Source organism: Diabrotica undecimpunctata, chromosome 7, assembly GCF_040954645.1.
Source record: "Diabrotica undecimpunctata isolate CICGRU chromosome 7, icDiaUnde3, whole genome shotgun sequence".
Classification (NCBI taxonomy): domain Eukaryota; kingdom Metazoa; phylum Arthropoda; class Insecta; order Coleoptera; family Chrysomelidae; genus Diabrotica; species Diabrotica undecimpunctata.
The window spans coordinates 121530028-121545461 of record NC_092809.1 but is presented as its reverse complement, the minus strand read 5'-3'; the positions used below and the strand labels follow the sequence as shown (position 1 = coordinate 121545461).

At 30.8% G+C, this 15434-nt stretch overlaps 1 protein-coding gene across 1 annotated transcript in view; it reads right to left on the bottom strand.

Annotated features, from left to right (window-relative positions):
- The window catches only part of LOC140446625 (uncharacterized), a 56144-nt gene that overhangs the window by 22653 nt on the left and 18057 nt on the right, over positions 1–15434 (bottom strand). Inside the window, exons 6-8 of the mRNA XM_072539205.1 lie at positions 14623–14913; positions 9158–9245; positions 4299–4479 (exon numbers count right to left, since the gene is read on the bottom strand). Of these exons, the coding sequence (XP_072395306.1) occupies positions 4299–4479; positions 9158–9245; positions 14623–14913 (560 nt within the window). The remainder of the gene's footprint in view (positions 1–4298; positions 4480–9157; positions 9246–14622; positions 14914–15434) is intronic.

The following is a 15434-nucleotide window of genomic DNA, read 5'->3' as shown; positions in this document are numbered from 1 at the left end:
CTAGCTCTTCTTAAGACATCTTTATTTGTAATATAGTCGACACATAGAATTTTAAGTAATCTTCTGAGATACCAAATTTCAAACGCTTTAATAAGAATAAGCGATCTTACTTAGAGTGTCCAGGTCTTGCTACAGTACATTATTATAGGACATATGTAGCATTTTATGATGTAAATACAGAGATCCAAAGGAGTTTCGCGTTGCTAAAGGTAGTTATTGAATCTGATAAAAGTATTTCTAGCTATGGCTAGTTGCACTTACTGTTTAAGATAGGATAAAGATGTATAAATTTCTCTTCTCTGTATATAAATTGAAGAGCATATTCCTCTCCCACTTCTGTTGTGCAAATTGAAATCGTTTTTACATAAATGTTAAACAGCATAGTGAAAAGGATGCAGCTCTGTCCCACGGACTTACTTTTTTGGAGATCCTTAATTCTGCCTTTTGACTGGAGGGCAGGTGTTGGATCACCCTCATATCTTTTTTATCAGTACTAATCTCTCCTAACGATCATTAGGTTTCCTTAGCTTCAAATGACTTCGTATAGTTTTCCCGAGCATTTTGATTGATACATAATAATAAATAATAAATAATAAATAATAACTAAAATATAACCCATCTAGACAAAGTCTGAGGGTCAGCAACAAGCTCTATTGGGAGTCTTACATTGCCATGCAGGGTATTCGTCCAAAACTTCTAAAGCTAATATCACACCATTTTTTTATATAACATATAACAAATTTTGTAACTTTTTAAGTTTTTTTTACGCAGATATTTAGCAGCTTGACTTATGTTTACCTGGTACGAAAGCGTTCTGTGATGTAGCCCGAAATGGTCTTTTTAATTATATACCTTTTATAAAGGATTTTTAAATAAAACTTTTTTAAAATATAGTTTTTTTAGTTACATTTAAAGTGACTTTGCTATTCCAACTTATTTTCTTTTTTAATATCCCTGAATATCTACTTCATTTTTTGTGTTTTTCTCTAATATTTTAATGTTATTTCGCATCTTCTATTAATACCAAAACATGTTTATTACAAGTACTTGAACAATGGGATAAATTCATTTTTGCAGAAAAACGCTAAGATAGAAATAACTTAATAAAATATTGAAAGGTAATATCTAAAGATAGGTTTTTTACAGTTATGGTCTGTTTTTTAACCAGGAGGAGTAATTCAAATTTTCCGCGCCGTAATTCTTGTTTCTAATTGGTCCAACCGCAGGCAAGTTTACTCCACTAAATTATGACATTTTGACACTAATGACATTTGTGAAATTTTAAATTTCAAAATTTATATCGACGATTTTTTGTATTTTCTGCGTTATTCCTTACATTTTTTTAGATTTTTCGTTTGTATTTATATAAAAACAGTTCTCTTCAGAACTATTTAGCGACATATTAGTGTTATTAAGATAACAATATGGATTCAATTAATTTTTCTTCCACCAAAAAAACGCCGAGTAGATTTGGGTCATTTATCTACAAATGAAAAACAATGCATTATAAACATGTATAAACAAATTAAAAGTGATAATTATGGAATGAAAATAACAGCCACGGTAGCAAAAATAAAACAGGCAACAGGTTAGTTTTGCAGAATAGTTATAGTTAAAATCTTACTAAAGACTTACTAAAGTAATGTGCTAATTTTAGGTGTTGGGAATTCAACTATTTACCGAACAATTAAAGAATATAAGCAGACTGGAACAGTAAGATGTTCTAAAAATATTGGCGGTCGACCTTCTATTCTTGCAGCATACGATGAAAAAGTTAAAACATCTATACGCCAGAGAGTACACAGCTTCTTTTTCAAGAATGAAATGCCTACATTAAATAAAATTTTAAGTGAAGTAAACAACCCCCCAGATCTTCCAAATATGTGTCGTTCATTATTATATAAATTCTTGAAGCAAATCAATTTTAAGTAAGTAAATATAGGTTAGCCACAATTATATAGTAAATAAAACGTACAACCCAAAAAATATATTATGTCTGAATTAGGGAATCAATTAGAAGATAAAGAGCTTTAAAAATATTTAAAAATTACTGAATATCGATTTTTTTGTATTTTCTTTGCTTATAACTTTAAAACTATTCATTTTGGAGCAAAGCCGTACAAAAATAAAATAAAGGTAATGAATAAATTTCCTGTAATGGCTCATTGATGCAAGTATTAATAACAGATGGATACTCTGCAAGTACTACTACACCAAGATTTCCCAATTAGATTTCAGAAGATGTATTGCTTAGTCATATCTTAACAAATATACAAATGCATGGTAGAAGACCCAGTTCTTTGAAATTTAGTGTCTCGCTTAATAGAATATCAGACAACCTAAGGTGCGATGAAAACAATCACCTTTTAATAACTATATCTAACAACAAAAGATGTTGCTGTGAAGGATAGGGGTGTAGCAGTAGTACTCGAACAATGTGTAGCAAATGTGATGTCCGCATGTGTATTGACTGCAATAATTATATTTTTCATATGAGGACATTCTAATTTTAATACAAATTTCGTTGTGTTTCTTAAGAATATATTTTATTTTAGCTACAATACTATAATGACCTAGCATTACATTTATGTAACACATGTTTTTTGTTAGTTAATAGATTTTTAGATTAAAAAATTGTTAATTTGTCTATTATTATACATTTTTAATAAACATATATTAGTTTCTTTAATACATACATTACAAAAAAAACTCGTGTCATAATGGGTTAAATTAACATTCATCAAAATAGGACCACATAATATGAGGAAAGATGAAATACTTTCCAAAATAAACAAATGTCAGATCGACATATAGCACGAGGAAGACCAAAGATTAGATATAGGTAAGGAACAAATACTTAGAATAAGTCATTGAAATAGATTGGAATTGAGAAATAAGTATTCCTGAAGAGACCAAAACCCAAACAAAAAAGGTTGTCAAGCCAATGATTATGATCACATTTTGAGAAATAATAGAAAAAAAAAACATTTAGTATGATATTCAATAGTATTCTCATTCTCATAAAAAAAATTGTTGAATAAAATGTCTCCTAGAATTTAACCATTGTTCCACATCATTAACATTTCTATTTACCAACACATCAACATTTTCTACAAAATCATCATCACCATCATTCTTTTCCCTTAAACCCAGATTGTAAGGTAATGCTATAGCACATATTATTGCAAGAGATGTATTTAATTTGGATTGTAGACCTTGTTGAAAACAAGGAAACTGTATTTTTCAGGTTCCAAAATAGCTTTTCTACAATACAATATTTCTTGTTCTTATATGTGCACTATTGTATCTATTTTCTTGATCATTACCTAAAAATATACATATATACATACAGTGATTATACATACATATATATATATATACACTGATTCTAAACATGCCAGTGGGGGGTGGCTTCTATGATTGTATTATAATCAGTGTATAAGAGAGAAAGTTTTTCAGTTCAACAACAATATCCATAATCTCCCTTCTAAGACCAGAAAGAGCTACAATTCATTTAATGGAGCCTGCATAATGAAAATGTCTATTAACTATACATTTGAAAAATGGGCAATCCCATATAGACGATTGCCCATTTTTCAGACTTGTTCCAGACGATTTTCTTCTACAATGTGATAAATAAACTCTAAAAATTCTTCAACTTCTTCATAACAGTCTAACATTTTTTTACTGTAATTAGAAAAACTAAATAATATATATTGAAAGTGAATTGGAAAAAATTATTATTCAAACATAAACAAACAAAATTAGGTTAGAATCGATGTGAGGTTGTCCAATACTGATTACTGGATTACCGCAAGGCCGAGATAAGCAACAAAAAAAGAAGATGTATTTGGTGACTTTTCTAGTAACTTTCTTGGGTGTAAATCTGTCTTTTTAGTTTACTCCTTCTGGTTAAAAAACAGAGTATAGTAAAAATCGCTTTTTAGAATTTTATAGCCATAATATATTTTAAACAAGAATATAATATTTTACTGTTTTGTTATCATTTTTAAAAATACCGATGTATTATATTTATTATCTAATAACTCAATTTCCGCAAGAGTGTGCAAAAATATATTTTCGGAAAGGTGGAGATGTGGGATTTATTTTTATTGCGATTGCTTCTTACCGATTTAAATCGAATAGGAGCTAAAATATATATTGCGGATAGCTTCATCTTCAAGAAAGTAACAGGGGAAATATATTTGGAGAATCTTTAATTGTTTAATATCAAATCTTTTAATATCTACTAAAATATAGTGTGTAACACCAACTTAAGACAGAATTAATTTGTGTACAGTGAATCAGCTTCATTTAATAAAGTAACAAGAGAATCCAGTACTTCCAAACAATTGGGTAGAATTTGTTCTTGCGGTAGAATGTTTCCGTATTTTTCCTTATCACGAAGTTCATATGCATACACGAAAGGAACCTGATAATTTTTCTTATACCAGTCTAAATTTGTTCCCGTTACTATGCCTAAAATAAATAAATAAACAGTAAGAGATAAGACACAAGACAAATTTCGTAGTAATCAATTAAAATATCTGTAATTTATTTAGCAGCATGTCACTATAGAGAATAGAATTATTTAAAAATATTTTTGATGTGATCAAATAAAAAACATTATTAACGAGAATAACCTTCGACCTGGCGCACCGCAGTAGTTTGTGTAAACTCAGTGTTTAACGTGATCTTTTTAAAATTTCCTTGTTGGTTAATCTTCAGTAGGTACCCATCATTGTCTCATGAAATTCAAAAGTTAGTTATCGTACTTTGTTATATATAAATAGTGCATCGAGGCAGACAATTGATGTCTTAGCGCGCCTGGTGGTGAAAGTCGCGCATGAACTTTTTTGAAATAACTAATATATTACATGTATGACTCGAGAAATAGAAACTTTATTGGTAAGGAATTTATTTATAAAAATTAATAATTATATATATGAAATATATAAGATTACTGTAGAATTCTATATTATATCATATTTTATATTTCTAAATTACGCCATGTATCATAAAAATACAAAGGAAATGTTGATAATACAATTAGAGAAAATTCTAAATAATATGACAGATATTGAAGACGAAACAAATGAGATATTGAAGAGTGATTGATATTGGTCAGTGTCAGTTTAGTATTCGATCAAAGGGTTCGACGCATTTCTGGTTTAAGAGCTTTAGACTTTCGCGTATTGAGTATTTGTTATATAGCTTATAGTTTAAAAGCTTCATGTTTCACGAACGCTCATTGTTAATTGAGTTTATTAATACTGAAGAAAACCATTTATTTCTACCAGAATCATCATTTTTAAACTACTACAGAGCGATAAAAGAAACCCAACACAGCTATTTGCCAATCCAGATATGCTCTGTAAAATGCGTAAAAGATACAGAACAACAGAAACCATAAAAAACTTTTTTTAGAATATCCCAATACTTACTTAAACCAGGAGAATAGATTACATCTTACCAAATCATACAGGTCAATAGGACTGTCTTCATTCAAGTTGAAAACCATGAAAAAACTTGACTGAATATATAAATAAAAACAATCTTAGTAATAACCGACTGCACCAGCAGAAGCGCGGTATCAAGTGAAGACATACATTGTGAAGAAAAATCAACACCACATCATGGAAGTGGATTATTCAGATAATTTAGAGGAAAACAAAATCCACAAAACTGTAAGAAGTTGCCGTAAACCTGAGGGCAACTAAGGAGTGCCCTCAAGGATCTGTGTTGTCACCAACATTATGAGATATTATAGTCATTGGTGACCTGATTCACGGGGATAGCAGGCAAAAAACTGGCTTCAGGGTTTTCTGGTCAATTTAGTAATAGTGGTTAGAAACAATTTCCAAAGACTGTGGCGGATCAGATGTTATATGTTTTTAATTACATACATAGCCAATTGGTATCTGAAAGAGAACCTCACTGTGAACCCCTTTAAAACTAAACTAATTGAGCTGAAATTATTTGGGCAAGATACAGTAACAACCAATAAGGTCAAGTATTCGAGAGCTCAATTAGAACATTAATATTAACAACTAGCGGACCCGACAGACTTCGTTCTGTTAAATAGATTTGGAATGTGGCAGTTTTTTTTTTTAATTCTCCTGAACAGAACCATCATCATAATGATAGGGCGGTGTGTGAGGGTCAGCTCGGGTGACCTAAGTATCTTCGCCTCCACGAATTTTGGCCACCCTTTTGGAACCACTTAAAACCCCGACTGGGATGTCTGCCAGAGGGCTTTAAACTAAGAGGAAACTTAAGGTTCAAATCTGATTGAAAAATAATCTAAAGGGATAGAGGGAACCTAAAGGTGACAAATATTAAATTTATAAAGTGGGTGCTTCAATGACAAAACATAGAGATAAGTAATTATGTATTATTATTATTATTATTAACATAGGGTTAGTAACCGATGTAATAAAGAATAATGAAATAAAACGTATACAAGTGTTTTCAGTAATCGCTTTATTGTAAATCAAGTGAATCATAATTATTAACAAAAATCTGTTTTATTTTTATTGTAGTGCTTTGTGATATACAATGTTTTTTATTTGATTACCTGGTGAATATACAAACAAATCTGATGGTTCTCCAACACGGAAATAGGTAAGATCCACGGAGCAATCATAACCTATTTGTAGGTGCAATGATTTTATTAGCAGGGGATTATCGTGAAACATTGCCAGTGATTTCACGATCAACGCCAACTGATGAACTCAATGCATGTTTAAAGTCCTCCAATTTGTGAAACCATGTCAAGGTATTACACAAGCAAGAATATGCGTGTCGAGTTGCAAAATGATCAATCTGGAGATATATTCTCTAAACAACTCATTGATATTGGTAATGGCAAATTTCCTATAGACACCTGGACTGGTTGCATTAACTTTCCCCAAAGTTTTTGTCAGTTAACTCGATTAAAAGATGAACTTATTCAAAAGGTGTTTCCAGATGTTGCTCAAAATTACAGAAACAAAGATTGGTCGAACGAACGGGCTATATTGGCTGCTATAAACATAGATCTAAATAAATTAAATTTCAAAATTCAAGAACACATTACAGGAGAACTGAGGATATATAAATCAGTTGATTTGGCTACTAACCAAGATGATGTCGTTAACTATCCGCCTGAATTTTTAAACTCGCTGGATGTACCAGTATTGCCACCTCACAATATTCAATTAAAGGTTGGATCGGTAGTTATAATGTTGAAAAATATACCAATCACATCTTTGCAACGGCACACGGTTAGCGATAAAAAAATTATTGAACAACGTGATGGAAGCAACTATACTGAAAGGAAAGGATAAAGGAGAAGACGTTTTGATACCACGCATCCCAATGATTCCGACTGATAAACCATTTGAATTTAAATGACTACAGTTTCCAGTGCGGCTGGATTTTGCTTTGATCATAAACAAATCTCAGGGGCAATCATTAGGTGTTTGTGGTATTAATCTAGAAAACCCATGTTTCTCACATGGTCAATTGTATTTTGCCTGTTCCCGTGTTGGAAAACCATCAGATTTGTTTGTATATTCGCCAGGTAATCAAAAAAAAAATAATGTATATCATAAAGCACTACAATAAAAATAAAACAGATTTTTGTTAATACTTATGATTCACTTTTACAATAGTTAAAGCGATTACTGAAAATACTTATATACGTCGTATTTCATTATTCTTTATTACATCGGTTATTAACCCTATGTTAATAATAATAATAATAAATAATTAATTATCTCTATGTTTTGTCATTGAAGCACACACTTTATAAATATTTGTCACCTTTAGGTTCCCACTATCCTTTTAGATTATTTTTCAATCAGGTTTGAACCTTAAATCCCTCTCTTAGTTTGAAGCCCTCTGGTAGATATCCCAGTCCGGGTTTTTAGTGTATCCAAAAGGGTGGCCAAAGTTCTGGAAGCGAAGATACTTAGGTCACCCGAGCTGACCCTCATACACCGCCCTATCATCATGGTGATGGTTCTGTTCAGGAGAATTAAAGAAATAAACTGCTGTATTCCAAATCTATTTGACAAAACGAAGTCTGTCGGGTCCGCTAGTTTAATATAAACTTTATTGAATAACAATAAAGTTCAAATTGACTCTACATTTAGTTAGAAAATATTTGTATGGGAAAAAGATTTATGGAAAAATTTTATTTTTATTTATTTATTTATAAAAGATTTTATTTATTTATGGAAAAAAGATCATTGCGGATCTATTTCTAAGTAATAACTGTATTAATGTGTTCTGGGAAATGTCAATGTTTTACCCATATACGGAGTGTAAAAATAAAGTTGTTTTTATGCCTTATTTTGCAACCTTCTGTGGAATTTATTAAAAGGAACACACCTACATTGTTTGGACATTAGTGAGTGCTTGTAATTTAATATAAACTTTATTGAATAGCAATAAAGTTCAGATTGACTCTACATTTAGTTAGAAAATATTTGTATGGGAAAAAGAAAATGGTTATTTTAGGGTTTTCCCGGAAATTATTCAAATTTTTTTTGCCGTAAAAACCATCATTCTACTTCAAGGAACATTTAAAAAAAAGAATTGTTAAGATTGGTGTGAATTTTGCAATTCATTTTTATATTATAGATATATTATATAAAACTACGTGACTACTCTGGAACTGCAGACCTTTCATACTTTATACATTGCGAGAGATTTTTTTCAGATCGTACAATATTTATGTTCTCTTTTATATATTCTTAAAGATTTTTACTAAATTAGTGGTATTTTAAAATTTAAACGGAAAATTTCCAGTGGTTGGCTATATTAAACGTATTTAAAAAACGTACTATTAAGTAAAAACTTCTATAATCGTCTATAAACTGATTAAAATAGCCACATAATGAGGTTAGTTGACCCTTAAATTACATAATTAAAGTAATACACATTGTAATTATTTAAATACTAGGTCGATGATAAGGGATTATATTTTTTTAAAGAAACGCACATATTCCCTGTTCGAACAATGACTTGATCCACTTAGTGGTAATAACCAACTGAGTTGATCCACACTGTACAACAAGGTTGTAATTGAATTTATTTTAATATCATGTTTTTACATCATAGTTGTATCAGTTTTTTTACTTAATATACCAGTGTTAATCAACAAACTTACCAAGTGAGGTCTCTGCTATATTTCCAATATTGTATCGGGTTCCGTACCTCACAGCTAACGATTCAGCTGCTTTAGTAGCTACGCTATACTAAAATAAAAATAAATAGAACATGTTATTGTTATATCTATTTAGTATATTTATAAAAAAGCCAAAGCTATTCAAAGATTAAAAACCAATAAATGGTTAAAATAATTATTATAATAACAATAGTCGAGACAAATTAATGTCTAAAAAATGAGATATTCATAATTATTCTAATTATAGAAGCATTATTCTTCTAATTACAGTAGCTATTCGAAAATAAACATTATCAAAAGTAAGCATTGTATTCGTTTTTTAATTTACATAATTTACATGTCGAGGGTTCAAAGACAGTACCTCGTAAGTAACAAGTAGCTAATTTTACAGGATGAACAAAAAACTGTTTAACAGTTGATAAGATCTAGTTATTTTTTGAAATCTTTTAAATTTATTGTATTTTAAACTTCCTAATTTTGTGAGTAAAATAAAAAAAAGTGTGAATCAAAATTTAAAAAAATCAAGTCACTTACTAGGTAATTTTGTTTTTGTCTGTCACATACGAGGTACTGTTCATTTCTTTAATGGTTAATATAATACACCATGTTTGTATTATTGTTGTCATTAGGAAAATTAAAGACAAGAGTATCTCATTCTTCAAATTTGTATTTATTTAATAATAAACTCGTAGATAAATATATACTTACCTAAATAAAAACTACATAAAACAGAAAAGGAAAAAAAAGCAAATATTAGTTTATTCTGATTGTTAAAATCTAAAAAATAAGGTAACAAAATCCTAAAATTATGACAATGAGGAACAAATCATGCACTAGTACTAATATTATGAACATTAATTAAGATTAAGACTTATACGGCAACAAATCATAAAAAAACCAACAGTCTTTAGGAATAACTGATTTGATTATTTGTAGAAGGTCATACTTTGCTTTTGAAATTGCTGGTCTATTTTGAAACAATGGCGGAAATTTAATAATAGAAAAATCAACATTTTTTGGTTTAGTTGGGATTTCTTCAAAGAAATCTTCAAAATTGATTTTAAACAATACTTTTCCATTAGTATATCTTAAAACATGAATATCTGTAAATGTATTACCACCAACTAATTTACTAGGTCTAATAGAGTTGTATTTCATAAGATTTTTGTCGCCAACATTTTGGAAAAAGGTGTAATCAAAATTTATAACTGTAAAAGGATTTTTATGCCTAGCATCCTTTGTTAACCTTAAATAGTCACTAGGAAGATAAAGTTCCCTATTTTTTAGGACTGTTTCAATAGAGCTGTGCACTGAATCACACTCAATTTGCGTGTGACCTCTTTCTAAAAATTTTTGGTCAATAATGACATTGTATTTTTTAGGTAAGAAAAGCAAAGTATTAGACATTACACTGTTTCGGTTTTGGGCAGTCTACCCATCAGAATAGATATTGATTGTGTAGCATTTTATTTTGAAGTCCCCTCGTATATGTGTTAATTGAAATCCCCTTATATATGCATTATAATAACGAAGAATTTTTTCAATGTTTCTGAGTTCGTATCCTTCAATTTAAAACCCAAATAATCTCTTTCGTTCCTTTTAGGTCGCCGACGTCGATAATAAATAATTTTATTGTTTATTTATGTCACAGGCGCAAATTCTTCGATATTTCTTTGTTCAAACCGCCCGATATTGCGTTTTCAAATTAATTTACGTCTTAATTTCCGTTGTGTTTAGTTTATACGCTAAGTGCTTTGTTTGTTCTAACTTATGCGAGCAATTTTTAAAGATAATTTCGTCACTTTCGTTGGAGCCGCGGTGAAGAGCGGTGATCTGATCTCCAACGTCATGTCCAAATTCAATTTGAATTTGTAGTTTTCTGTTTTTGTCCCTTGTCAGGGAAATCTTCGTCTTTCGTTATGGAAATCAATTTTAGTAGCAGTTAATCAGAGGCAGAGTCATAAGTTTTATGCTCAGTGCCGGCTTCGGCCTCAAATGGTCGATCCAATTTGTAGTGTGAGATCCGGTCCCTTTTGTTCGTGTGTACGTGTCCAGGATTCAACTCCATCCACGTCAGATTTTCGTTCCAGATTATGGAAATGGTTTCCCTTTATTCCAGAGTTAAGTGCGAAATAGTGAAATCCAGGTAACATTTTTTTGTGTAAATTTAAAGTAAAGCAGACATTTAAAAAAAAAAGTAATAATAGCTTTCATACAAAAAAGAATTTGTAATATTTAAAGTAGTAAATTTTATGGTTTGACTTTAGCTGTCAATTTATTTGTTCAGTTTTTTTAAATTTAATGTTAATTTATGACAGCCCGTTTTAGCATTTTTGATTTGTTTTGTTTTCTTTAAAAGAATGGTTAGCTTACATGTAAATTTTGTAAGTTTTTGTTGTATCTCCAACTCCTGGAAATTGTAAACAGATGACACATGTAAGTTTTTTTTTGTATTTTTGTATTTTGCAGCTTTGTTCTTATATTTTTGTATTGTCTTTTTTGAGCGTTCTTGTATTCTTTATGTTTTGTAACTGTTTGTGGTGACACAAAAATAAATGTTAAATTTTGTTTCTTAACATTTGTTTATTTTTTTAACTAACCCTTTTTTTGAGTTTCCATTTGGAAAAGATATATTTTTTTATGTTTAATAATTATATCTCCAGTTACAACTAGCTGGTTGTAATAGGTATAATTAGGCACCTCAAGTGGCGCCCTATATTAAATTTCTTGAGATGTTTCCTGTTTCGTTTTGTTTTTTGTTTGTCCCAAGAGATTTATGACCCTTTATTTTTTTTTCTGTAGTTGCCCCAATCCAAACCCCCTCGTCTTTTATTTATCCACGACCCCAGCTCTCCTACCAAAGCCTGAGTGCCCGTTCGCACAAGTAGCGTTTATTTTGCTTACCCTATCTTCGCCCCCATAGTTTCTGTCCCCAATTTATAAGTACCCCTATTTTCTTACCCTATGGTAAGCAAAATAAAATCGTTACAATGGGAAGTTTGTGTAATGAGTTCAGAAAATGTTCTTCCAAATAATCTCTCAGAAAAGATGCGTAGGTGAAAGACTGATCATCTGCCTCTGTCTCGTTGTACCAATAGCAATTAGCTTGACTACTAGCCAAATTATAGATAGTATAATTATGGCAGCAAAGTTTAGTTTTATAGTAGAGTGTACTGGCCGGTAATTGGGGAGATAAATTCACTGACTGAACATCCATCGTAATAACAAAAAGTTTTTTATTAATAGCCTCCTTTTGGTCACATTCTTTCTCACTTCTAGCACGATCTTTTTTGATTATGTGGTCATTATATTCTTTTTCAGATAAATTTTTATTTTTAAATATAAAACAACTGTCACACTGGTCTTTGCGTGGATGAAAAATAGACAACTTCATTGTGTCCATCATAGTTCTTAAACAAGTGTGAGTTAATGGTGTCTTTCCGTTTTCTGTACAAAATTTGCAGTAAGCCCTACACAAATCTGAAAAAGACTGAAACACTTGCTCCAGATAAAGTTTATTGGTGTCTTTGCGACAGTAATGGGATGGCAGTTTGTTGAGATTCTTCAGAAAACTACTTAAAAAATCTTGATCTTCTTTAAATATATTTACTCGTGGCTTCCACGTACTATATTTGTTTTTAAATGATTCATTCATTCCATTTTGGTTTTCCATCACCCAAGATCTTACAGACTACTCTCCTTAAGCTAATGTTCCAAGGTACATAAATTTATATACAGAAACATTTTCATTATTACCTTTCAGGCTATACTGAAATGTTACATTACGGCGAGACTCATGGTCCATTTTTTTTGTCCTTGTATTTTTTTGTTACAGCAACGGTGTTGGAGACAAAAATTTTGCGCTGATCGCAAGACATTTTCTCCCAAAACATTTTAAATAACTTGTTACGGTCTTCCTCCGAGATAAGAAAATATTTTGGTGTAGATTTATTATGTTTTCACTTGTATCTTGTTTTCATCTTTCTTTCGCTTCTATTTTATCATGAAATGTATTTCGCTGACCTTCAGGTATCCTAAATCCTAAATATTTTTCACCACGCATTCTTAGCATTTTGTTCTTTTCCTTCTTGTTTTCGCCTTTTTATTTTTTCTTGTTCTTTGGTTTATTGAATTCTTGATCTGTTGCATTTAATACATCACGTTCAATCTCGAAACTTAAGCTAGAATTTGTGTCAGATCTTTCATCGTCCATTTCTGGCTCATACCTTTCGTCACTATCCTATTTTTCTTGATTAGTAGATTCAACTAAAGTATTATTTTGACTTTGAGAATTTTGTTGGCTAATGTCGATCAGTTCATTGTTGGTAGGTTTTTCCATAACATTTTGTAAACTTGCATGATTATTTTCTAAAGAATTTTCTATAATACTATTATTTTCCAGCAAGTTTAATGTCTCGTGTATATTCTCCAAGCAACTAAAACTGTCATCAAACACCACAGTAGCGTTGTTAGTTATGTCTTCCATTTCTTTTGCATAAAGAACTGGTGCAATAGACTGAGCATTATCTATTTCCAATAAAACCGAATTAGACAAGGTATTTAATTTTTTTTTACGCTTGATGACAGTCACTCTCTGGATCAATATTCTCGGTCTCTTTATTATTTTTCATATCTTGATACGTTCGTTTAGATGGCGAAGATATTGTTTCACCTGTTTTACCTTTAACTAACCGCATCATTTCCTTAGTACGACTAGAAAATGGCATTATGCTTTTTAAGTGCAGTAACTTGGTAACTGTATTGAAGGCTGGATCGCGTAGTTGACACCTTTAAATAAACTAAGTTTTTAGTGAAATAGTAATTAACATAAACAAAAAACTGCTTTATCTAATAAACTTAGTGCTATTTACCAGAATAAATAAATTTTATTATAATAAAATCTCTGTTTTACCTTTAAACACCTGATAGCGTCGAGCAACACAACAATAATGGCCACCGAAACTTGAGTTTTAAGTGCAGTAACTCGTAACTGTACGAAAGACAGGACCTCGTAAGTGACATATATACATAAAACAGTTTATAAGAGATATATTAATCAACAGCAACACAAACACTGCTTTAGACAGCCAAATTATATTGTATTTAACAGATTTAATAATGTCTCCATTTTACCTTAAACTTCAAATAACGGTGATCAAAACAACAACACTCAAACATGCACACTGACATACTGTACAAACTGCACCATACGAGGTCCTAGTTTTAAAACATTTTTACGGCGCATTTACGAGTTAACGTTCCCTACAGTTTTCTACCTAAGGCCTGAAATATTTGGTTCTTTAGAACTGCCAATAGATGGATCTGTATGTCCTAAACTAGATTATATGACAAAACAGATTTTAATAAAAATGTCATTTACGAGGTACTGTCTTTGAATCCTTGATGTTCAAAATGTGAACATAAATGGATATATTCAGTGTACTTACAGCTTCATCGTAGTTGTCAAGATGTTGAGGAGTATGACCATAAGGTAATAGAATAAGTTGACCATGTGAATGGAATGTTATAAAAACTAGTATTTCATCAGCTACTTTGCTCATATACTCAGATAAACTTCTAGTTTCAACCTCAGAGAAAGCAGCTGGTCCAGGATAGAGGATACTACACGGATCATTATTTACTCTTTCTGCATTCCATTTAAATCCCCAGTTACGATTAGGATCGGTTCCTCTGCAGCTTTTACCATAATCAATACAGCTTTTCCTCCATAAACGATCCTAGAATAACAAGTAGATAATGAAAGAGTGTTCATGACATTATGATGTACGCGATTAGCTTTGACGTAAATTGAATATGTAAATAAATACTTAAATTATTAATGAAATATTGAGTCCTTTCATTTCAAATTATGTTTAAAGTGATTCATGGTCTTCTTTTTAATGTTGGGTAATAAATTATATATAAATCTATTCATAAAAGAAATGTCAATTGGAAGAAGGTAGACCAACATCACACAAAAAGGAAATAATCTGATCCCTTGAGTACCTGTCATTGGTCAAAAACATGCTACAGCTCATCGTCAAGCACGACTGCGTTTTGCATGGGATCATCTGAAGTGGACGTTGGAACAATTGGGATCTGTTCTGTTCTCAGATGAGACCAGAATATGCCTTTATGGTGGCCTATCAAAGTTGTTTTCATTTGTAGGGTTTACCAACTTCACGAGCAAGGGGATTTAACGGATGCTAAATACATCGAGGAGATTTTAGCAATGCATGTGGTACCTCACGTTTACTAT